The sequence below is a fragment of the Lithobates pipiens genome, unplaced genomic scaffold (assembly GCF_037356315.1).
Source record: "Lithobates pipiens isolate NorthernLeopardFrog02 unplaced genomic scaffold, aLitPip1_a1.2 Scaffold_16, whole genome shotgun sequence".
In the NCBI taxonomy this organism is placed as follows: domain Eukaryota; kingdom Metazoa; phylum Chordata; class Amphibia; order Anura; family Ranidae; genus Lithobates; species Lithobates pipiens.
In genome coordinates, this window is record NW_027507748.1 from 587,988,317 (window position 1) to 588,014,793 (window position 26,477).

Consider the following 26,477-nt stretch of genomic DNA (forward strand, 5'->3'; position numbering starts at 1 on the left):
AATGTATTTATTTGTTTGCACAGTTTAATGTATGCACTGATTACATTGGTCACATTGTAATATGGTAAAAACAAATAAGCGCTACACTGTTTTCCACAAAATATAGTATAGAGTAAACCTAGTGATCAAGGTTGTATCACTTTTTAGCTATACTTTAAAATGAATACTGTGAGTGATTTATGGCTGCTTTGTTTTTATATTGTCTTACATAATATATATTATTCTGGATAACGCACAATATTGTTTGAATGATAAAAGGTCAATGTACCTCTGTGAGTGGACAATGGATCTGTGCATACCATTCCTGACAGTATAGAGAAACCTGGATGCCCTGACCAATGAACAGGGACGTCCATAGTATTACATTGAACACTGGACTTTTTCGTTTGTCATTGATTGCAAAATTAAACAGAACTAAAAAACAAGAATATAAAGAGAGAGATTAGTTATTCATAGTACAAATATTTCTATACATGGCATACTGTATGCAAACCAGAGCAAAAGTAAAAAAATTAAGTCTTCTACAACAACCATAGTCAAGGTTATTCAACAAAAAGTTCAGTAACCAGTGGTGACTGATCTGAGTTTAGAGATCTAACTTTAGTTATCTAAAATCTGTTTGCTATGGGTCATTGCCCTTTAGTTTTGCCACCATCAATGAATATGCAAAGATTAAATAAATAAATAAATAAATAATTTAAAAAAACAATAATAGTAAAGTATGTTGAATTCGACCAAACTATTTAAATTCTCCAAACTTTTTGCATTGGGCAAGGATGGTATTTCTTTGACATTATGAAGTTCCAGCCAGTAGCTTTCCTGGCTGTAGGCCTCAGGCTGGTTCCAAGGTGAGGTGTATTCAGCTCAAGATATAGAAGTCATGTTAAAGTCATTAAACAGCTTGCAGTGATGTTCTTTCATGTTAAATTAGAAACTTGCACTTGTTCCACCGTTGTTGGTGGTTTTTGATAAAACCTACTTTATTGGAAGTCATTGGAACCTTCAAAAACACAGGCAAAGGACCCTGCAAGATTTTCATAAACCCAACATAACCCAAACATTAACCTAAAATCAACATTCCTGTCACTTGATATCAACAATACCAGTAATAAAAGGTTAAGAATGTACCTCCCAAAATAGTAAAGAGGCAAAACATAACTGGGTAAAAATACCCAAGTGATATTGTTAAGGCATATTCATGCACAGAAGCAGACATGAGAAACACGACCAGTGTCACTGCTGAACGAAACTTCTTTTTCAGCAGCTGAAAACAAAATGAAAAGAAAATCAATCACTTGTTTCAAAGATGACACTTATTTTTATAATTTGTCTATTTTTGTCTCCCTACCAGGCCCTTACCCACAGAAGGTCTTGGTACACATAATAAAAGAGCCAATCATGGATCACCACATTCCATGTCCGGTAATAGTTTGAGAATGAAGTGGAATTCCACCAGTCCTGTATAAGCAAAACAGTAATAACAGGTAATTTAAGACAAAGAAAAATGCTTGTGCTGTCCAATAGATCATACTCTGTTATTTGTTAAAGTACAAGTTAACGTGAAACAACAATACTGTATATACACAGATATATTTGAATAGGTTTATCCCCCACACACACAAAATTGTAATTCTGCACAGCTGTTCTTGCAATTCCCAAACTCTTCTTCTGACCACAAAGCTGATCAATCTAAAGCCCCATACACACTATCAGATTTTCTGATAATTTTTGTCTTCAGCTTTACCAAAACCATGTAGTGCAAGGGCTTGCCTGATTGCATACAAATTGAAACGCCTAAGGTTGGACCTCATATTATATGGTTTTGGTAAATCTGAAGGAAAAAATCAGCAGAAAATCTGATAGTGTGTATGGGGCTTTACAATGTTCAGGTTAAAGGCTAAGTTCACCCATTTTCTCTAAATTCCAGCTTCCCTATGTACCATTATACCATTAACAAGCCTCTGTTTCAGAAAAGTAAAAGCTTTCTTTATGTTCTAGGGCAGGCCTCAGCCTCCAGTGTCTCCTATTAAAAACTCCCCCAGTACTTCCTGCTGTCTGACCCTTAGAGCACGAAAACCTGTTAGAAGGATGGAGTTCAGCAGATGACATCATTAACACACCCTGCACCTGCCCTCGCCCTCCAAGAGATTGCTCTCGCCCACCTCTGTAGTGAGTATTGTTCTCCCTTCATACACAACCATCAAATTCTTTGCACCATTATCTTGTATAGATCGTTCATGTGGCAGAGTGTGCAGGAGCTAAGCAATCACATAACCGTTTATCCGCCTCTGTAATTTGAAGTAATTTGAAGGGAGCAGATACCTGCCCCCCCCCCATTTTTTTTTTGAAAGCAGAAAAAATGGGCAAGTGTTTGACTTTGATAAGGGCCCAATTGTAATGGCTAGATGACTGGGTCAGAGCAAACCCAAAACTGAAGGTCTTGTGGGATGTTCCCGATCTGCAGTGGTCAGGACCTACCAAAAGTGGTCCAAGTAAGGAAAACTGGAGAACCGGTAACAGGGTCATGGATGACCAAGGCACACTGATGCACATGGACAGCAAACACTTGCCTGTGTAGTCCAATCCAATAGAAAAGCTACTATAGCTCAAACCGCTTAAAAAGTTGCCAGAAGACAGAGTGCATTGCAGTCTGTTTCGTATGCAGCTGCATAGCTGCAGGCTAGTCAGGGTGCCCATGCTGACCTGTGTCCACAGCCAAAAGCTCGTACAATGGGTATGTGATCATCAGAACTGGAGTACAGAGCAATGGAAAAAAAGATAACCTGATCTGATGAATCCTGTTTTCTTTCACGTCATATGGATGGCCGGGTGAGTGTCCGTCCCTTTCCTGGGGAAGAGACAGCACCAGGATGCACTGTGGGAGCAAGGCAAGCCATCCGAGGTGGTCTCTTGCTTTGAGCAATGTTCTATTGGGAAACCTTGGGTCATGCCACTTATGTAGACATTACTTTGGATTCTATGCCTCAACAGGTTAGTGTTGTTTTGGCGGCAAAAGAGGAAGCTAGTCAACATTAGGTGGGTGGTCATAATGTTATGGCTGGTCAGTGTAAGTGAATTATTTTGTACCAGGACTTCAGCTCGAAAAAGTCTACAGCAGCAGTATACTACTATCCAATATGTCATGGTCAGGGGTAAGGTTTGGAGACCAGTAGCAATAGCAGTAGCAAGGCTCCCACCAACCAGCTGGATAAATATACAAGTAGGTCTTCCTGGCAGATGACACAGGCCTGAGGTGTAGGGTCCAAGCACTTACCGGTATTCACCAGAGCTCCTTATGGAGATGGGATTTGCTGCCTGTTTGTACTAGGTGGCGGTCCTCAGGATCACCCCAACAGGAGATCAGCAAGTCTGGGTCCGGTAGCAGGACCCAGGGATCAAGCAAATGTGTAGTCAGTAAACAAGCCAAAGGTCAGTAACAAGTGGTTGCAGGTTGGGTTCAAACAGATGCATAGCTGAGGAACAAGCCAAAGGTCAGTAACAAGTGGTAGTGGAGATAAGGACAGCTGCAGGTAAACAAACAAGAAAGATATGGGCTGGAAAGAGCAAAATAATCTGGCAAACAGGAAGTGCACTTTTATGGCTTAAATAGGAAGTTCATGGGAGGAGTTCAAGGTTCCCCAGAAACATTGTAAAAGACAAGATTATCCAAGGGTTCAGACAGCATGCAGTCCAGCTTCTCAGGTGGCTCAGCAAAAAGAGCTACTGCTGGACACAACAGAGGTTCTGGGTTTAGATTCTGGTCCTGACACAATAAACTGTTACATATATTGAATATAGTTACATAGTTACATAGTTAGTCAGGTTGAAAAAAGACACAAGTCCATCCAGTTCAACCACAAAAAAACAAAAAACAAAAAAAAAAAAAATATATATATATATATATATATATATATATATATATATATATATATATATATATATAGGATGCTGGGACTGTGACATCATAATAGGCGGGGACATCATCCGGTGATGTCCCTATATAAGTCACCGCGCGCCTTGTCCCCGTCATTGTGAGCGGAGAGAGCGACAAGGCAACATCTGAAGAGAAGAACAGAAGGCGGCGACGGCGGCGACAGAAGACCAGGCCACCCAGCCCCCCACCCACAGACCCCGACAACCAACGGCCAGGGTTGTCGGGAAGAGGCCCTTATCCTCATCAACATGGGGACAAGGTGCTTTGGGGTGGGGGGGCCGCGCGGCCCCCCTTCCCCAAGGCACCCTCCCATGTTGAGGGCACGCGGCCTGGTACGGCTCAGGAGGGGGGGCGCTCGCTCGTCCCCCCCCCTTTCCTGGCCCGTCGGGTAGTGTGCTCGGACAAGGGTCTGATGTGGACCTGGGGGGATGCCCACGCCGATTTTTTCAGCGTTGGGGTTCCCCTTTAAGTCCATACCAGGTCGCGGGGCCAGCGACGTCTTTGCGGGCCCCGCCTACCTTGAGAGGCGCTCAAAATGAGCGGACTTTCCTCCACGTGTGTGGGCGAGTCCGTATTAGTCCGCTGAAAAAGTGCCGTGTGTGGCCAAGTAGCCCGTTCGGAAAGTCCAGCGGACAGTCCGCCGGACTAAGTCCGCCGGATAGTCCGCTACGTGTGTACGCGCCATTAGGAAATAATCCAGGCCTTTCTTAAAGCAATCCACCTCTGCAGGGAGTCTATTCCACATTTTCACAGCTCTTACTGCGAAGAAACCTTTCCATATTTGGAGATGAAATCTCTTTTCCTCTAGACGTAAACAGTGCCCCCTTGTCCTCTTTGTTGACTGTAAAGTGAATAACTCGACACCAAGTTCACTATATGGACCCCTTATATATTTGTACATGTTGATCATATCCCCCCTTTATCTCCTCTTATCAAGAGTGAATAAATTCAGTTCCTCTAATCTTTCCTCATAGCTGAGTTCCTCCATGCCTCTTATCAGTTTGGTTGCCCTTCTCTGCACTTTCTCCAGTTCCCGATATCCTTTTTCAGAACTGTTGTCCAAAACTGAACTGTATATTCCAGATGAGGTCTTACTAATGATTTGAACAGGGGCAAAATGATATCTCTCTCTCTGGAGTCCATACCTCTCTTAATACAGGAAAGGACTTTGCTCGCTTTGGAAACCGCAGATTTGCATTGCATGCTATTATTGAGCTTATGATCTACCAAAATCCCCAGATCCTTCTCCACTATGGATTCCTCCAGTTGTACTCCCCCTAGCATGTATGATGCATGCATATTCTTAGCCCCCAAGTGCATAACTTTACATTTCTCAACATTAAACTTCATCTGCCACATAGTCGCCCAATTAGACAGAGCATTGAGGTCGGCTTGTAAATTGCAGACATCCTATAAGGAGGTTATTCCACTGCATAGTTTGGTGTCATCTGCAAAGACGGAAATGTTACTTTTGATCCCAGACCCAATATCATTTATAAAGATATTAAAAAGTAAGGGTCCCAGCACTGAACCTTGGGGTACACCACTGATAACCTTAGACCATTCAGAGTAAGAATCATTAACCACGACTCTCTGAATTCTGTCTTTTAGCCAGTTTTCTATCCATTTAAAAACTGATATTTCCAAACCTGTAGACTTTACCTTACACATGAGCTGTGTGTGCGGAACTGTATCGAACGCTTTTGCAAAATCCAAGTATATCACGTCCACCGCCACCCCTCTGTCCAAGGTTTTACTTACCACCTCATAAAAAGAAATCAGGTTTGTCTGACAACTTCTGTCTTTCATGAATCCATGCTGTCTGTTGCTTAAAATATTTTTTTCCTGCAAGAACTTGTCTATGTGGTCTTTATTAATCCCTCCAGTATCTTCCCAACTATAGAAGTTAAACTAAAGCCCCATACACACTATCAGATTTTCTGCTGAGTTTTTCCTTCAGATTTACCAAAACCATGTAGTACAAGGGCCTGCCTGATTGCATACACATTGAAACTCCAAAGGTTTGACCTCATATTATATGGTTTTGGTAAATCTGAAGGAAAAATTCAGCAGAAAATCTGATAGTGTGTATGGGGCTTAACAGGTCTATAGTTACTTGGTAAAGACTTTGTTCCCTTTTTAAATATAGGCACCATATTGGCCCTGCGCCAATCCAGTGGTACTATTCCTGTCATTAATGAGTCCCTAAAAATTAGATACAATGGCTTTGAAATTACAGAGCTCAATTCTTTTAGGATCCGTGGGTGGATGCCATCAGGTCCAGGTGCTTTATCCACCTTTGTTCTGTCCAAATATTTTTGGACCATATCACTTTTGAGCCATTGTGGATTTGGGGCTGCGTCACTACCCCGCTCCTTTGTATACGCAGAGCTGAAGAAAGTATTTAATAAGTTAACCTTCTCTTTGTCCCCAGTCACCCACTTCAGATTATTTTGCAAAGGGCCTACATGCTCAGACTTAACCTTTTTACTATTAATATATTTGAAGAATTTTTTGGGGTTTGTCCTACTATCTTTTGCAATCTGTCTTTCATTTTGAATTTCGCCATCCTTGATTACCTTTTTACATATTCTGTTAGATTCCTTGTAACATTTAAATGACACTAGCGTTCCTTCATTTTTATATTTTTTAAAAGCTCTTTTTTTATAGTTTATAGCTTTTTTTTTACTTTGGCCGTGAGCCACATCGGTTTTATTTTTAGCCTTTTAAACTTATTGCCCATGGGAATATACTTTGCCGTGAGATCACAAACAGTCTTTTTGAAGAATTCCCATTTCTGTTCTGTGCGCATTGATGCCAATATTCTCTCCCAGTCTAAGTCCTGGAGAGCAGCCCTCATCCTTGGAAAATTTGCTCTCTTGAAATTAAGTGTTTTTATCTTTCCCATATGTGATTTTTGCTTACAGCTAACATCAAATGAAATCATGTTATGGTCACTGCTACCCAGATGTTCCTTTATCTGAACATTAGTAATACGTTCTGCATGGTTTGAGATTACCAGGTCCAACAGAGCATCATTCCTAGTTGGGGCCTCAATAAACTGGACCATAAAATTGTCCTGTAATAGGTTTATAAATTTTTGACCTTTAACTGTCCCAGCAGTGCCATTACCCCAGTCAATTTCTGGGTAGTTAAAATCCCCCATTATTATCACTGTCCCAGCCCTTGCAGCCCTTTCTATCTGTGCAAGGAGCTGAGTCTCCACCTCCTCATTAACATTGGGTGGTCTATAACAAACTCCAATGATTAACTTTGAACTACGCACATCTGTATGCAGTTCCACCCATAATGCTTCGGACTCATCACACTCTCCGTCCACCAGGTCCTCTTTCTCACTCGCTTTGAGATCACGTCTCACATACAGACAGACCCCTCCACCTTTCCTTTTTACTCTGTCTTTCCGAAAGAGTGTATAGCCAGGAATATTAATAGCCCAGTCATGTGAGGAATGAAGCCAAGTTTCAGCAATACCGATTACATCATAGCTCTCCTGATGCACCAGAGCTTCCAACTCGCCTATTTTGCTTGGCAGACTTCTGGCATTGGTGAACAAACTTTTTAATGTATTAATATATTTTGACCAGTCACATACTATCCTCTTGGGTGTTCCAAGATTACAACTAGGACTTGCTACTATATTTACCTTGGGTTTATGTGCTTTGGTTACCCCACCACTAATGCCCCTAATATTACCCTCTGGTATATGCTCCACGCTGACTATCTCTATCTCTGAACCCTCCCCCCCATCGCCTAGTTTAAAAACCCCTCTAACTTTTTGGCCATCGTTAATCCCAGCTGATCTGCACGCTCCTCATTTAGGTCCCTTCTATAGTACCGGTTATCGACTGAGAAGTCGTCCCACTCCTCCAGGAACCCAAACCCCTCCTTACTACACCAGCTTTTGAGCCACTTGTTTACTTCCCTAATCTCCCTCTTCCTTTCTGGTGTGGCTCGATGTACTGGTAGTATTCCTGAGAATACTACCTTGGAGGTCCTTTTCCTCAATTTAGCTCCCAAGTCCCTAAAATCATTCTTTAGGACACTCCATCTGCCTCTGACTTTGTCATTGGTGCCAACGTGCACCATGACAGCTGGGTCTTCCCCACCCCTCCCAGTAATCTGTCCACCAGATCCGTGATGTGCCGAACCCGACAACATACAGTTCGGCACTTCAGGTTGTTGTTACAGATTGGCCTCTCTGTCCGCCTAAGAATTGAGTCCCCTACCACCAGAATCTGTCTTTCCTTTCCCTTCGCTCCCCCCCCCCCCCCCCACTCTCACTGGAGGAGTTCTTCTCCTGGCAGCTAGGAGAATCCCTCAGCTCCAGCAGTGCTGGTCCCTGTCACTCAATGGAGCATACTTATTGGGATGCTCCAGCCCTGGATCGGCCTCCCTGGCACTTGCCCCTCCACCCTTCCTGACTGTTACCCATCTACTCTCTGCTAGTGCCTGCACCTCTTTCTCTCCACCCACCTCTGTGCTGGCCCCTGCCGTGTATGTTCCTGGCTCTTATTAAGACCCCTTTCACACTGGGGCGTTTTTCAGGCGTTTTTCAGGCGCTTTAGCGTTAAAAAAAGCGCCTGTAAAGCGCTTGAAAGAAGCCTCATCTGCAGTCTCAATGTGAAAGCCCAAGTACTTTAAGAACCCTTTCACAATGTCAGCGCCCAAAAAACGCTCGTAAAGCGCTGCTTAAACTAGCAGCGCTTTACCAGCGTTTTTCGAGCGTTATTGGGGCGCTTTTAACCCCTGCTAGTGGCCAAATAAAGGGTTAAAAGCGCCCACAAAACGCTGCTGCCAATAGCGTTTTTCAGGCGTTTTACAGGCGCTTCCCATTGATTTCAATGGGAAGGGGCGCTTTATTCACCGCTCCAAAAGCGCTGCAAAGAAGCTGCTTGCAGGACTTTTTTTGACGGCCTGCCAGCGCAGCGCCTTGGTGTGAAAGCACTTGGGCGTTTACATTGGGATTGCAGTTGCAGCTTCTTTCAGGCGTATTTTTTAACGCTGAAGCGCCTGAAAAACGCCCCAGTATGAAAGGGATCTCGGTGTGAAAGCACTCAGGCTTTTACATTGGGATTGCAGTTGCGGCTTCTTTCAGGCGTATTTTTTAACGCTAAAGCGCATGAAAAACGCCTGAAAAACGCCCCAGTGTGAAAGGGGTCTTAGGGTGGAGGGTCCTCTCAGTGCTGACAGTTGCTTCCCCAGATTCAGAACCTGGGCTTCCAGGGAAACAATGTGCATACATTTTGCACAACAGTATTCACCCTCGATCAGATGATCAAGGAACGCATACATGCCGCAAGATGTACACCGAGTCGCCTCTCCACACCCGCCAGTCATCGTACCTATTAATTTAATGAGGATTAGAGATTATACCCAGTCCAAATTACCTAAGAACTAGCTTCCTGACACTAATACTCAACAAGACAGTACACAGGTACTCACAGACCAGCATGCACCCACAATACACAAGTACTAACGATACACACACACACACACACACACTACTCAGACAACACTCAGGTACTCACACTACACAGCTACTATGACCCCTGTTATAACCTCCTGTTTTAAACTCTGGTTTTTAACTCACCACTTGGACCAGTTCCACTAACTCTGGTTTTTAACTCACCACTTGGACCAGTTCCACCAACTCTGGTTTTCAACTCACCACTTGGACCAGTTCCACTAACTCTGGTTTTTAACTCACCACTTGGACCAGTTCCACCAACTCTGGTTTTTAACTCACCACTTGGACCAGTTCCACCAACTCTGGTTTTTAACTCACCACTTGGACCAGTTCCACCAACTCTGGTTTTTAACTCACCACTTGGACCAGTTCCACCAACTCTGGTTTTTAACTCACCACTTGGACCAGTTCCACCAACTCTGGTTTTTAACTCACCACTTGGACCAGTTCCACCAACTCTGGTTTTTAACTCACCACTTGGACCAGTTCCACCAACTCTGGTTTTTAACTCACCACTTGGACCAGTTCCACCAACTCTGGTTTTCAACTCACCACTTGGACCAGTTCCACCAACTCTGGTTTTTAACTCACCACTTGGACCAGTTCCACCAACTCTGGTTTTTAACTCACCACTTGGACCAGTTCCACCAACTCTGGTTTTTAACTCACCACTTGGACCAGTTCCACCAACTCTGGTTTTTAACTCACCACTTGGACCAGTTCCGCCAACTCTGGTTTTTAACTCACCACTTGGACCAGTTCCGCCAACTCTGGTTTTTAACTCACCACTTGGCCAGTTCCACCAACTCTGGTTTTTAACTCACCACTTGGACCAGTTCCACCAACTCTGGTTTTTAACTCACCACTTGGACCAGTTCCACCAACTCTGGTTTTTAACTCACCACTTGGACCAGTTCCACCAACTCTGGTTTTTAACTCACCACTTGGACCAGTTCCACCAACTCTGGTTTTTAACTCACCACTTGGACCAGTTCCACTTAGACAGAGTTCTCACATACTCAAGATGAGCAGGCTCAAATGAGTTCTACACAAACTTATATAGACCTCAAGCACCTGTGCCCAATTAAACCCTCCCCTTAATTAGTAGGCTGAAGGAAGGAAAGAAAAAAACTATTTAAAAAGTGTCAGAAAATGGTATTAAAAAGCTACAAGGAAAAGCCCCAAAAGAACCTAAAAATACAACCCAGCAGTCACCAGCAGTCAAAAAGCAATACTTATTCACACTCCACTCAAGGCTCCACTGTTCAGCTTACAACCAGCAATATAATCTAAAAACATCTAAAACTTGGGAAAAAAATATACGCACATCCCCTAAAAACAGCTACACCCTGTAACCATAAACACTGTACAATATGACAGCAATCTTCCACCAACAAAGTTATAAAATGTATTCAAGAAAATATTGTCTGTTGGTGAATCCTAAATGCAACCATGTAATGACATGCTGTTATTCTGTGTGGAGTAGAAATGACTGTTCCCTGCATTCATGCTGCACAGAACCCATGCAGTCTGACCCCCCCTGATGTGTTAAATCTATAGCTTTGCAATCAGCAAAGCTCATGTTCCCTGCAGATCGGAAACCCTCTAACTCTGATTCAATATAGAACATGTAGAGACCTTCTTTGCAGCATGCTGGCAGGGGACAGGCTTTCTTACTCAGACTATGGCTGCTTTCTAAAGAAAAAATAAGACACTGAGCAGCTTTTTTGTATTGAAGCACATGGAATGTATTTTGAGGATTTAAAATTGTAGCCCAATTAACCACTTCAGCCCCGGAAGGATTTACCCCCTTCCTGACCAAAGCAGTTTTTACAATTTGGCACTGCATGGCTTTAACTGCTAATTGCACGGTCATGCAATGCTGCACCCAAACTACATTTCCGTCCTTTTTTCCCACAAATAGAGCTTTCTTTTGATGGTATTTGATCACTTCTGTGGTTTTTATTTTTTGCGATATAAATGGAAAAAGACTGAAAATTTTGAAAAAAAATTATATTTTCTACTTTTTGTTATAAAAAAAAAATCCAATAAACTCAATTTTAGTCATACATTTAGGCCAAAATTTATTCGGCCACAGGTCTTTGGTAAAAAAAAAAAAAAAGTCAATAAGCATATATTTATTGGTTTGCACAAAAGTTATAGCGTCTACAAACTAGGGTACATTTTCTGGAATTTACACAGCTTTTAGTTTATGACTGCCTATCTCATTCTTGAGGTTCTAAAATGGCAGGGCAGTACAAAACCCCCCAAATGATGCCATTTTGGAAAGTAGACACCCCAAGGAAATTGCTGAGAGGCATGTTGAGCCCATTGAATATTTTTTTTTTTTTTTGTCCCAAGTGATTGGATAATGACAAAAAAACATAAATAAAAAATTACAAAAAGTTGTCACTAAATGATCAATTGCTCACACATGCCACGGTTATATGTGGAATTGCACCCCAAAATACATTTAGCTGCTTCTCAGGGTGGCTTTGGCCAATTATGTCTCAAGGGGTGTAGTACATGCCCAACACTATATAAGGCCGCCTGCGTGGCGGCCTTGTGTAGTGTGTTGCGGCGGTAGTTAAAGACATAGAGAGAGAGACAGTGTAATTTAATTTGAGTTAGACAGAGTAGGCAGGCGAGTCAGTTAGCTTCAGTTACAGTGTGTAGAGGATATATATGCATCCCAGGTGTGTTGTGTATATATATTTATACAGTGTATTCAGTTTAGCTAGATCCGTTTCTGTTATTCTCTTCATAATATACTGACAGACAGGGAGCTGCAGTATTTTCACTTAGTGTACTGTGTCCTTTGCACAGTGAGCACCTAAAGCTTTCCATGAATACAATTGCCGCTGTTCTCATACAAATACAGGCAGGGAGCTGCAGTATTTTGTTTTAGTGTGCTTTGCACAGTGTGCATCTAAAGCTTTACCTGAATACAATTGCCGTCGTTCTCATACAAATACAGGCAGGGAGCTGCCTAGTATTTTGTTTTAGTGTCCTTTGCACAGTGTGCATCTAAAGCTTTACCTGAATACAATTGCCGGCGTTCTCATACAAATACAGGCAGAGAGCTGCAGTATTTTGTTTTAGTGTCCTTTGCACAGTGTGCACTTAAAGCTTACCTGAATACAATTGCCAGTGTTCTCATACTAATAATATTACAGGCAGGCATTTGATTCTGCTAGCTGCAGTATAGTCAGTATATATATATACGTCCCAGCTTTGTGCAGCTACATCTCCCTGCAGGCCATTAGTATGTCTGGAAGGCCAACAAGGAGAGGCAGACAGTCACGAGCCAATAAGAGGGAAAGCAGGCTCTGTGTCTAGAGGCAACAGTGCTGGTCGTGGACACGGTGCATCCTCATCAGCACATGGCCGTGGGACACACTTGTCATTTTTTTCAGCAGCTGGCCGTGTTGAGCCACAACATCCCGAAGACTTGGTAGACTGGATGACCAATCCGTCCTCATGCTCCTCATCCTCTCTCACCCAGGCTCAGGGTACTTTGTCTGGCAAAGCAGCTGCCAACGCCACCTCTTCCCTTGGCTCAATGGCATCAGTCACTCTTTCCGTAGCCCCACCATGTCCACCTGAAGAGTTCCCCGAACTGTTTGAGCACAGTGTTGGGTACATGCTCCAGGAGGATGCCCAGTGTTTTGTAGGCTCTGATGATGGTACCCAGCTAGAGGAAGGCAGTAACGTGAGCCCAGAGAGAGGGGGTGCCCAAGAAGGACAGCAATCTGGCAGTCATGTTCCCCCAGCTGCAGCATGCTGCCAGGTTTGCTCCAGTGATGAGGAGGGAGGGGATGATGAGGTCACTGACTCCACGTGGGTGCCTGATAGGAGAGAGGAGAAAGAGGCACATCTCTAATGAGGCAGGATGCCCTCCAGGGCCAGCTTAAGGGCAGCACACCAACTGTATCACACCGCAGAGCTCCGCATGTGCAGGGCGCTGCTGTCTCTGTGCTTTATTCCAAAAGTTTAGTAAAAAAAAAAAAGCTGCTATTGTGTCACTGTGACAGGGGGTGCAGGGGGGTGACTGGGGGGTGAAAAGTGTGCCTGCGTGTTCTATTGTTAGTGTAGTGTTGGTGCAAACATACTTGATGTCTTCTCTCCTCTGCGCCGGAATGAAAAGACCGTCACAAGGAGAGATGACATCACTTCCTCTGCCATTGTTTACATTACAGTGGCAGAGGAAGATTTTCATTCGCCGGGAGCGATCGCAAGGGGGTGGCCATGAATGAGTGGCCTCCCCCTCAGCACAAATCGCTCCCCTAACAATGCCGACCGTCTCGGGTACTGGGAGGCAAGTAACATACCCATACGTTACTTTGCCTGCCCATGCCATTCTGCCACACTATATCTGCGTGAGGCGGTCGGCAAGTGTTTAAACAAAGTTAAACTGGGCTATAAATCTTGTGTGAGATAGTATTGAGTATGACCTTAATTATAGATATAAATAAGTGACAATATGGGTCTGAGTTTTAAATGAAATGATGGGCTGTTCCTTTTACATATGACCAACTGAGCAACTGGCAGATTCTGAAATCACTATAAAATAATTCTATTAGAACTATTAGATTTCTCCTAGACACCACAACTATATCTATCTATATGATAAGAAATTTGTACTAGGAGATTTGGGGTTTAAGAACTTTACACCAGTAAAATGAAAACAAATTATGGTAATCACTTTATGTGGTCATGTTGACCACCTACATAAGGTATGTGGTGTGGCAATCAAAAACAGGAAGAAGATCTGGACAGCCGCTCTCAAAAAAAGTTTTTTTGCCTTTTATTCAAAAATTCTTGTGAACAAAAATACAAGCCACAGCAGGAACAGACAGGAGCTAACGAGTTTCACACTTCAATGTATGAATAGATCTTCTTCCTGTTTTTGATTGCTATATGCATTCCGGTACCTGGGCTTCCAAGCTGGATGAGCAGATTTTCCACTGTCACTTGACCTACCTGGAGCGGTGATATCTCTCTCTCTCTATGTGGTGTGGCAGAAGCATTTTAACCATTAAAGTGACCATAATCATGGTTTTTATTTATTTATTTTGGCCAGACAATAACATATACAGTATAGATTTCAGCTGTGCATTTACCTGCACTAAATTTCACTCTCCATATTTATTCAGATATTGCTCTTATTTTGTTGCAGAATGATATACCTGCTTTTGAAGTATTTTTTTCCGCCCTGTACACACGGTCAGACTTTCCGATGTAAAATGTGCGATCGGAGCTTGTTGTCGGAAATTCCGACCGTGTGTAGGCTCCATCTGACTTTTTCCATCAGAATTTCCGACCCACAAAATTTGAGATCTGGATCTCAAATTTTCTGACAACAAAATCCGTTGTCGTAAATTCCGATTGTGTGTACACAATTCCGACGCACAAAGTGACACGCATGCTCAGGATCAAGCAGAAGAGCTGCACTGGCTATTGAACTTCCTTTTTCTCATCTCGTTGTACGCGTTGTACGTCACCATGCTCTTGACGTTCGTAATTCAACATTTGTGTGATGCGTCGGAAAAAAATCCACGGTTTTGTTGTCGGAACGTCTGATCGTCTGTACACAGCATAACACTTAAACTACGTGATTTAATTAGGCAAAAAACACATATTAGACTTGATTACAGAATAAATGATGAAGACATGTCACCTTGTAAAACATTCGATCTGCAAAGCGGAGCATCTCTGCGAAAGCATTGTGCCAGCAGTGCAACAAGGCGAAGAATGACACCAGCAGCACAAGGGTTCCTTTAAAAAACACAACAATTAATTGTAGGAAAGTAATATAAAATATAAATTTAGATCTTTGAAGAAAAAAAGAAAAAAACTTGAACAGAAGGAAATTAGGTAGTTAAAATTCTGGCAACCTCCACTTTCTAGTCTGACATTACCAAATCAGTGCACAAAGAAGGCACATGTATGTTATAGAAGAAAAACAACCACCCCCATTCCTTGCTAGTAGGCCCCATCATGGCCATATGGGCTGTCACAAGGGTTTCCACCCCCACTAATATTCACCTGATTCAAGGCATTAAACAGTTGGAAGGGGCAGGGATCCTTCTCACCTGGTAGTGTAGTATGGAAAATGGATAACACCAAAGTCTTTACGCTGAATGGCTGTTTGCTCATGTTGGTGAACAGTGGAATACACAGGGTGTCCATGATATAGTAGAGGAAAAGCACGCAGCCTAGGAACTATCAACATCATAAAAAGATTATTAGATAAAAATAAACCTAACTTTATAATTGTAGGTAATAATAACAACAACAATATAACATACAATTGTAACAGTTTTGGATTTCCTGAAACTGTTCTGTTACTAGCTTGGTAGTAAGCATTTCTTTGATAGGTTTATTTGGAAATTTCAATTATAAATGTGACTTCAGTTTTGGGGTAGATGGTGTTCCAGTAGCCTGCAGGCTTTGCAAACATTTGAGGTATGACCTATCAGTTTTTTGGTACTACCCAGGCCAGCCATATTTTCTACATAATCACATATAACATCCAGCAGGGGTGGGAGATGTCAGTTTTTTGCTTGAATACTAGCTGGATCTTTTATAGCCCTGGTGGGTACATAGGCAGGTATTAGAGGGGAAAATACTTTCTTTGAGATTTCCAAGATGCTAAACTCTATTTTTTTTTTTTTTTAAATATGCCCCTGCAGCTTTATGCCATAATGTGCTAGTATGCACCTTCATGTCACACTCTGCGCATTCACTGAAAACTCAGCGAGCGTGCCCTGAATGCAGAGGTACTGTGCATACACTGGTGATGTCATCGGCTGCAACTTATGATCTTCTAAACGATGCAAGTTTAGGTGATATTCACAGCTCCAAGTTAATATTAAGAGTTAACCAGTGCTTTAGGGGCCTATTTTTGTTTGAACCAGAACTGCTTCTCTTACCAAACAAGTCAATACAAATGTAAAAGTAGCTTTATGCAAGTCAAATGCAGAATAGGAGGTCAAATGTACACTGCAGTGGATTTTGCAATATCTCAGAATCAACTGATGTTGAACGCAAATTGCATATGTAGCCCAAAGTCCATAAATACTGGCTATTAAAGTTCACCGGTGTCCATACTAAGGGCAGTAAAGTATTTACATATTCTTACCAAACATAAAAAAACAATCAATCTCTAACCTCTTTAGCTGCTTGTACACAGGACCAATTTATACTCAAAGATTATTAATAATATTTTACAGGATTTATATAGTGCCAACAGTTTGCACACTGCTTTACAATATAAAGGGAGAATATACAGTTTGCAATACAATAAAATACAAAAGGGTTAAGAGGGTCCTGCTCATAAGAATTTGCAATCTAATGGGGTGGGGCAAGTGGTACAAAAGGTAATAACTGTGAGGGATGAGCTGAGAGAAGAATTAAAAGTTCAGTTAGGTGGAGGAGGGATATGCTTCTCTGAAGTGATGAGTTTCCATGGATCGCCTAAAGGTGGCCAAAGTAGAAAATAGCTGATCAGATTGAGGTAGAGAGTTCCAGAGGATGGGAGAGGCTCTAAAGGGGCCCTGGAAACGAGCATAGGAAGAGGAGACAAGAGAGCAGGGGGTCTTGGAATGAGCACAGAGGATGGTTTGGGTGATATTCTGAGTCCAGATCAATGATGTAGCTCAGGGCAGAGTTGTGAATGGCTTTGTATGTTGCTGTTAGTATTTTCAATTTAATTTGCTGGGCATACGAAAGCCAGTGTAGGGATTGGCAGAGAGGGGTGGCAGACACCTAGCGGTTGGTAAGGTAGAGTAGTCTGGCAGCAGCATTCATAATAGATTGAAAGGGACACAGCCTTCGTAGAGGTAGGCTAAGGGCAGGGGCTGCTAAAGCACCCCAAAAAATTCTGCTGGTACCCCCCCCCTCCCATAGCACCCTCAATCAGCAATCACCAAGGCAAAGTCTACACTAATGTTTTTTTCTAATCCTAGTTAAATAAAGTCCCCATGTCAGAACATAATAGCTCAGCTAGGATGGTACTGTACTAACATTGCATAGTTAGTACAATGAGCTCCTCAGTTTTCTTTTTTCATTCAGCCTGCTGGGTGTGTGTACCTGTGTGTACCAGGCTTTATTGACAGGAGTGATGGTCATTCTCTCACTGCACAATCTCGAGATTCCCCAACTCCTCCAGATGTTCACTCCCATTAACTCCTTCCCAGATCACTGAAGTTACTTTCACATAAGCCCCGTACACACGGGCCAAATATCGGAAGTATCGGAAAGATTCAATAGAAATCAGGCGACATTCGGCCCGTGTGTACAGAAGCAGAACATCCGGCTTCTTTTGATGGGGCATGACTGAAAAAGGTCTACCGATTGGCATTCGATCAGCTCCCATAATTGTACATGCTACAGGAGTCCACACAGCCATCTGTCTTGACACCCTTTCCATCCCAGCTTACTTTTTATCTCTTCCAACTGTCTGCAGCCTAGCACATTCTCTGCAGCCATTTATAGTCAAATATATGTTTTATTTGTTTATCGGAAGAAAAGATGTACAGACTTCAAAACAGAGTCTTATACCAAGGACAGAAATGTAACTCATGTCTCTAGACATCCTAAATATGAGCATTCTGGAGACCTGAGATCTTTTGTCTTTTCTGGTCCGAAGAGAGTCAAAGAAATCGCTAAGAGGAGGGAACTCCATTGCAAACTTCTAGAAAAAGAAGTTTGGTGGATTTTCGGTTTACAAACCAGGACACCCATAGGCTTAAACTCACGGTATGGTGTTGATTTATTTTTAAAATAACTGCTTTACGTGGTGTCTGTACTACTTTGTTTTTTAACTTTTTTGCTATTTTCCCATATATTACAACCGTTGTATAGATGTTCATGCTATATATACATATATTTATTGTAACAAACACTGTTGTTTATTGTTGTACAATGTTTCTTTCCATGCCTGATCAGCTGATCACACTCAATTGTGATGTCTGATGTGAGGTATCAATTGGAGGGTGGTGCTTGATTTGCAATATCCTTTTTTTTTTACTTGCAATTTGTGCTGTGAACAAGGCTCATCAGCCGATACATGTGAGCCAGTTTTTGTATCTTTTACATTTTTTTCATGTGTCAATAAAATGGAATAAGAATTATTGGATTTGCTGGCTCTGTCTTCTGAAATTCTGCATTTACCATTATAAGAGGGGACATCTGAGCCAGAGCACCTTTTGTGGTTTCATGCCTTACACCTACTAAATGGCTACACTGCTTTGAGCTCTGCACCATCTGTTTTTCCTGTTGGATTATCCCGGCAACGGCTCTGTGTACCCAAGGCATACTTAGAAAGCACCTATTTATTTTACTTTATACACATGAGAAATGCTTTTCAGGACTTTTAGCACTGGCAACATACCGTAGCTGCACAACAACATGGATCGAGAGTCCAAACGCACAAGTAATCAATCAGCAATCCAGCACCGGCATCAGAAGATAGCACATTTACCTCTATCTTTGGGAAGCTCAAGGAAATCGGAATAGGGTGGGACTTCACAAGACTTAAGCAGTATGTGAGTGAAGATATGATACAGAGAGGTCTACAGATAAAAAAAGCTTCCCTCTACTGTTTACACTAATGACTTTCAAATAGAATGGAATAACATCCTCTCGAGGTGTTCTTTGGAATTAATTGGTCTCATTATTACCCATGAAGAAAAACTTTTAAATACCCTCAATGAGGAAATCAAAGCCCTCACTTGCCCCTTTTTCAATCTCTGGATGTCTACACCATCCTTAATGAGGATCTCAGTAAGGCTCTGAATAAACTTGAACAAGATGTTATGAACACTAAAAGGCACAAGTACCTCAGATGTTCAGAATTACCAACAAAACACAGTCTATGTTCACAGTGGGTCAGATCGGCCACAATCAATTCTCACAACAAGGAGAAGATCGAGACAGAGGACCCATAGACACATTGATTTCAACTCACCAGATAGTATCTGAAAGTTAAGATTGAGAATTGGATATAACAATGTTAGATCGTCACATTCTTCTAGGGGCACAGCCTCCTCTGCTTCATGAAAGACAACCCTGACCAGGACATTTAAAAAAAACAGGCTGGAACTTGGGACAGCAAAACCAAGAAGAAAAAACAAAAAAAGACTAGATAGGCGAATACCACCCCAAGAAGATAAAACCATCTCAGACAAGTGAGGAACAAGAAGAAATAGTAACACAGGTGACCTATGATGCCACTAATTTGGACAGTACTAGAAATGTTAATCTTTCACATATTGTTCTCTCTGATGCTGAAATATCTCTCCTTTCCAAAGGTCTCTCTCTCATTTGTAGAGGGACCTTGTCCAACTCCAAGAGAAAGTCACAACTGCCCCTGCATTTAGAATGAATACCAGTTAAATGAAAGATAAAAAATCGGCCTCGACTAATCTTAAATCTCGTAGAGATGTTGTAATTAAAGAAGCTGATAAAGGGGCTTTAAAAAGTGATCCAACTCTTGTTTTTAAAAAACAACTTTCAGAACTCCTAGACAAGGGATTGGAGATGAGAGTCTTAGGCCCCATGTACACGGGATACTGCTAAACACACGTTCAGAGTAGTGATGGACGAACTTCCGACGGGACGTTTCGCGAACGCGGACCGTGAACGCGGCCGATAGTTCGCGAAACGGAACGTTCGCGGCGGGCCCCATTGACTTCAATGGGAGGCGAACTTTGCAAACCTACAGGTCAAATTTGCAGCCACAAAATAATTAATAGCTGTGCAAACATAGTCCCACCACATGGCCAATGACATAACACATGTATGAGGTGAATCTGGGATCGACAACTACAAGCATTCTTTTTTTATATGGGAAATTGTTGTGACAATTCAGGACTGTGGAGCGCATGAAGGCAATGGAAGAGAGGGAAGGTCAGGGTAAGCAAAGAAGAGGGTGCAGGAGATGATCACCAGCAGTGTGACATACAGCAATGACACCTGCTGTCAGGAAATGTTCCATCCGCTGATAATATCTGTCTCTTGGCGTGCAGTACTGAGGTCCACCAGCAGGTGTCTCCTGTCAGTTTTGAGCTGTCAGGAGAGCTTTTCCCTGCTGATGCTAGATCATCTTTGGGCCGCAGTACTGGCGTCCACCAGCGGATGGATCCTGGCAGTATGGAGCAGGCAGCACCTCCTGCAATCAGGTGTCACTTGAGGCCAATCACAGGCCTATAAATAGCTGGCAAGCAGTCATATGTTTGCCTCGGTATTGTTCCTTGTGCCCTGACCTGCTGCTTGCGATCCTGAACCTGTTCCTGTACCCTGAACCTGTGACCCTGTGACCCTGTGACCCGTGGCTCTGATCCTGTTTCCCTGTCCTGGTCCCAACCCTGTCCCACCTGTTACCATTATTCCTGTCCTGAAGTCTGATCCATCCATCCTCTCCCTGTCCTGTGTTCCTTACCCCATTTGCTGATCTCCCCGTGTATGACCTTGGCCTGGCTTGTGACTCTGATTCTGGACTGCCCTTGTTATTTGCTGATCCTCTGTGTATGACCCTGGCCTGCCTATCGTTTACGGTACTTGCATTTCCCATTTATTGTACATATCTGTCTGTTGTTGTTTGGGGGTCTTTGTTGGTTGGTTTATTGCACTGTGTGGTTGTATTCATATTATTCACTTTCTTTAATAAATCATATTTCACTTATACACGTTTGGGTTTCCTCTGTTGCAGTCCACACAGTTCTGGTCTTATCTGATACGTGACAGAATACCGAGGCCATCCCTGACCAGAAGTGGCTACACAGAGGAACCATCTTGGTTCAGGTTGCTTACTGAAATGAATTTAGAGGTAATCCGTTATTATGCTTTGTTGGCGTCTGAGAGTGGTGACTATCTCCGCCAGACACTGAAAGGGTGGACCAGTGATCAGCTGTTGGAAACCATTCGTTTAGCTCACTCCTGGGTTGATCAGGGCTGTATGTTGTTTGGGGATGTTCAGCCGTTAATTAAAATCTGCACAGAGCTGGCCCTGCCCTGCATCCCAGAGGGCCAGGATGATTTTTCTCCCCCCTTCAGTATTAATCAAGTCGCATCACTGGTATGGCTTCTGGAAGATGATTCCCCTTACTTTTTTGAGCATTACACAGCCTGTTCCCAACAGATGATAATAGAATGTGTTGATTCCGTACAATCCCTTGTTAGACAGGCAGTATGTAACCCGCAGTTTGTACAACCACTACTTTTAGCATGGTCTGGTATTTTGCAATCGGCCACAGCCAGCCCACAACTTACCCTCTCTGCTACCAAACACCCGCCTGCCCAAGAGTCTCTTCCTCCATCACCTATGGCAACCTCAGTTTCAGCCCAATATACTCTACTTCCCACCAAATATCAATACCCTGTTTCTTCCTGCTGCACATATCCTGCCTTTAATCCAACGGCCTCTTTACTACGGCCCACTATCCCTCAAGAACTTCCCCCAGCCACTGCTACCTCTTCCCTGCCATATTCCAACCCTTCTCTCCAGTCTTCTTCATCCCCTACCTATAGATCTGCAGCTACCTACAGGCCTTCAGTAGCTAAATCTAAAAAGAAACGGAAGTTCTTTCCTACCCATTTGATCCTGCCAGTAACGCAACCTGCCTCCGCACCAACCAACCTGCTCCAGTCTGCCTGCATGCCAGCCGAACCTGATCACCCTCCTGATTCTGCCAATCATCTGCCTGCTATCCAGCCTGATGTCCCGGCCTTCCAGCCTGACGCCTTGCAGCCTGATGTCCTGGCCTTCCAGCCTGACGCCTTGCAGCCTGATGTCCCGGCCTTCCAGCCTGACGCCTTGCAGCCTGATGTCCCGGCCTTCCAGCCTGACGCCTTGCAGCCTGATGTCCCGGCCTTCCAGCCTGACGCCTTGCAGCCTGATGTCCCGGCCTTCCAGCCTGATGCCTTGCAGCCTGATGTCCCGGCCTTCCAGCCTGATGCCTTGCAGCCTGATGTCCCGGCCTTCCAGCCTGACGCCTTGCAGCCTGATGTCCCGGCCTTCCAGCCTGACGCCTTGCAGCCTGATGTCCCGGCCTTCCAGCCTGACGCCTTGCAGCCTGATGTCCCGGCCTTCCAGCCTGACGCCTTGCAGCCTGATGTCCCGGCCTTCCAGCCTGACGCCTTGCAGCCTGATGTCCCAGCCTTCCAGCCTGACGCCTTGCAGCCTGATGTCCCGGCCTTCCAGCCTGACGCCTTGCAGCCTGATGTCCCGGCCTTCCAGCCTGACGCCTTGCAGCCTGATGTCCCGGCCTTCCAGCCTGACGCCTTGCAGCCTGATGTCCCGGCCTTCCAGCCTGACGCCTTGCAGCCTGATGTCCCGGCCTTCCAGCCTGACGCCTTGCAGCCTGATGTCCCGGCCTTCCAGCCTGACGCCTTGCAGCCTGATGTCCCGGCCTTCCAGCCTGACGCCTTGCAGCCTGATGTCCCGGCCTTCCAGCCTGACGCCTTGCAGCCTGATGTCCCGGCCTTCCAGCCTGACGCCTTGCAGCCTGATGTCCCGGCCTTGCAGCCTGACGCCTTGCAGCCTGATGTCCCGGCCTTGCAGCCTGATGTCCCGGCCTTGCAGCCTGATGTCCCGGCCTTGCAGCCTGACGCCTTGCAGCCTGACGCCTTGCAGCCTGACGCCTTCCAGCCTGATGTCCCGGTCGTCCAGCCTGACGCCTTCCAGCCTGATGTCCCGGTCGTCCAGCCTGACGCCTTCCAGCCTGATGTCCCGGTCGTCCAGCCTGACGCCTTCCAGCCTGATGTCCCGGTCGTCCAGCCTGACGCCTTCCAGCCTGATGTCTCGGCCTTCCAGCCTGACGCCTTCCAGCCTGATGTCTCGGCCTTCCAGCCTGACGCCTTCCAGCCTGATGTCTCGGCCTTCCAGCCTGACGCCTTCCAGCCTGATGTCTCGGCCTTCCAGCCTGACGCCTTCCAGCCTGATGTCTCGGCCTTCCAGCCTGACGCCTTCCAGCCTGATGTCTCGGCCTTCCAGCCTGATGTCCCGGCCTTCCAGCCTGACGCCTTCCAGCCTGATGTCCCGGCCTTCCAGCCTGACGCCTTCCAGCCTGATGTCCCGGCCTTCCAGCCTGACGCCTTCCAGCCTGATGTCCCGGCCTTCCAGCCTGATGTCCCGGCCTTCCAGCCTGATGTCCCGGCCTTCCAGCCTGACGCCTTCCAGCCTGATGTCCCGGCCTTCCAGCCTGACGCCTTCCAGCCTGATGTCCCGGCCTTCCAGCCTGACGCCTTCCAGCCTGATGTCCCGGCCTTCCAGCCTGACGCCTTCCAGCCTGATGTCCCGGCCTTCCAGCCTGATGTCCCGGCCTTCCAGCCTGACGACTTCCAGCCTGATGTCCCGGCCTTCCAGCCTGACGACTTCCAGCCTGATGTCCCGGCCTTCCAGCCTGACGACTTCCAGCCTGATGTCCCGGCCTTCCAGCCTGATGTCCCGGCCTTCCAGCCTGACGACTTCCAGCCTGATGTCCCGGCCTTCCAGCCTGACGACTTACAGCCTGACGCCTTGCAGTCTGATGTCCCGGCCTTCCAGTCTGACGCCTTGCAGTCTGATGTCCCGGCCTTCCAGTCTGACGCCTTGCAGTCTGATGTCCCGGCCTTCCAGTCTGACGCCTTGCAGTCTGATGTCCCGGCCTTCCAGTCTGACGCCTTGCAGTCTGATGTCCCGGCCTTCCAGTCTGACGCCTTGCAGTCTGATGTCCCGGCCTTCCAGTCTGACGCCTTGCAGTCTGATGTCCCGGCCTTCCAGTCTGACGCCTTGCAGTCTGATGTCCCGGCCTTCCAGTCTGACGCCTTGCAGTCTGATGTCCCGGCCTTCCAGTCTGACGCCTTGCAGTCTGATGTCCCGGCCTTCCAGTCTGACGCCTTGCAGTCTGATGTCCCGGCCTTCCAGTCTGACGCCTTGCAGTCTGATGTCCCGGCCTTCCAGTCTGACGCCTTCCAGTCTGATGTCCCGGCCTTCCAGTCTGATGCCTTCCAGTCTGATGCCTTCCAGTCTGATGTCCCGGCCTGCCAGTCTGATGCCTTCCAGTCTGATGTCCCGGCCTGCCAGTCTGATGCCTTCCAGTCTGATGTCCCGGCCTGCCAGTCTGATGCCTTCCAGTCTGATGTCCCGGCCTGCCAGTCTGATGCCTTCCAGTCTGATGTCCCGGCCTGCCAGTCTGATGCCTTCCAGTCTGATGTCCCGGCCTGCCAGTCTGATGTCCCGGCCTGCCAGTCTGATGCCTTCCAGTCTGATGTCCCGGCCTGCCAGTCTGATGCCTTCCAGTCTGATGTCCCGGCCTGCCAGTCTGATGCCTTCCAGTCTGATGTCCCGGCCTGCCAGTCTGATGTCACGGCCTGCCAGTCTGATGCCTTCCAGTCTGATGTCCCGGCCTGCCAGTCTGATGCCTTCCAGTCTGATGTCCCGGCCTGCCAGTCTGATGCCTTCCAGTCTGATGTCCCGGCCTGCCAGTCTGATGCCTTCCAGTCTGATGTCCCGGCCTGCCAGTCCGATGCCTTCCAGTCTGATGTCCCGGCCTGCCAGTCCGATGCCTTCCAGTCTGATGTCCCGGCCTGCCAGTCCGATGCCTTCCAGTCTGATGTCCCGGCCTGCCAGTCCGATGCCTTCCAGCCTGCCGTCCCGGTGCCTGCCCTGCAGCCTCCCGGTCTGATGTGCCTGCCTCCCGGCCTGAGGTGTTCCTGCCCGCTGTCCAGCCTGAAGTGCCGGTGCCCACTGTCCAGCCTGCGGTGCCCATTTCACCAGCTTGAAGTGCCTGTGCCCTCTGCCCAGCTTGATGTACCCGCTGCCTCGCTTGATGTGCCTGCTGCTAAACCTGTTATGACTCTGCCTGTTGCCCAGCTTGATGCCATGGACTTGTCCCAGCAGCAGCTAGTTGGAGCGTCCGGAGGCCGCTCCTTTGAGGGGGGGTACTGTCAGGAAATGTTCCATCTGCTGATAATATCTGTCTCTTGGCGTGCAGTACTGAGGTCCACCAGCAGGTGTCTCCTGTCAGTTTTGAGCTGTCAGGAGAGCTTTTCCCTGCTGATGCTAGATCATCTTTGGGCCGCAGTACTGGCGTCCACCAGCGGATGGATCCTGGCAGTATGGAGCAGGCAGCACCTCCTGCAATCAGGTGTCACTTGAGGCCAATCACAGGCCTATAAATAGCTGGCAAGCAGTCATATGTTTGCCTCGGTATTGTTCCTTGTGCCCTGACCTGCTGCTTGCGATCCTGAACCTGTTCCTGTACCCTGAACCTGTGACCCTGTGACCCTGTGACCCGTGGCTCTGATCCTGTTTCCCTGTCCTGGTCCCAACCCTGTCCCACCTGTTACCATTATTCCTGTCCTGAAGTCTGATCCATCCATCCTCTCCCTGTCCTGTGTTCCTTACCCCATTTGCTGATCTCCCCGTGTATGACCTTGGCCTGGCTTGTGACTCTGATTCTGGACTGCCCTTGTTATTTGCTGATCCTCTGTGTATGACCCTGGCCTGCCTATCGTTTACGGTACTTGCATTTCCCATTTATTGTACATATCTGTCTGTTGTTGTTTGGGGGTCTTTGTTGGTTGGTTTATTGCACTGTGTGGTTGTATTCATATTATTCACTTTCTTTAATAAATCATATTTCACTTATACACGTTTGGGTTTCCTCTGTTGCAGTCCACACAGTTCTGGTCTTATCTGATACGTGACACCTGCACTGTGATAGAGTCATCTGACACCAGCACTGTGATAGAGAGCACTGACATCAGCAGCGTGACATACAGCAATGACACCTACACTGTGATAGAGTGATCTGACAACAGCACCGTGATAGAGAGCACTGACATCAGCAGCGTGACATAAAGCACTCACACCAGCACCGTGATATACAGCACAGACAGCAGCACCGTGATAGAGAGAGAGCACTGACATCAGCAGCGTGACATACAGCAATGACACCTGCACCGTGATAGAGTCATCTGACAACAGCACCATGATAGAGAGCACTGACATCAGCAGCGTGACATAAAGGACTAACACCAGCACCGTGATATACAGCACTGACAGCA

General features: G+C 45.7%; 1 protein-coding gene across 4 annotated transcripts in view; it reads right to left on the minus strand.

Moving 5' to 3' along the window:
* The window catches only part of LOC143983794 (sterol O-acyltransferase 2-like), a 306,186-nt gene that overhangs the window by 29,424 nt on the left and 250,285 nt on the right, over positions 1-26,477 (minus strand). For all 4 annotated transcript variants that reach the window (XM_077483882.1, XM_077483883.1, XM_077483885.1 and 1 more), the window contains exons 10-14: positions 15,518-15,647; positions 15,103-15,200; positions 1,360-1,458; positions 1,129-1,264; positions 269-414 (exon numbers count right to left, since the gene is read on the minus strand). In XM_077483882.1, coding sequence (XP_077340008.1) covers positions 269-414; positions 1,129-1,264; positions 1,360-1,458; positions 15,103-15,200; positions 15,518-15,647 — 609 coding nt within the window. The remainder of the gene's footprint in view (positions 1-268; positions 415-1,128; positions 1,265-1,359; positions 1,459-15,102; positions 15,201-15,517; positions 15,648-26,477) is intronic.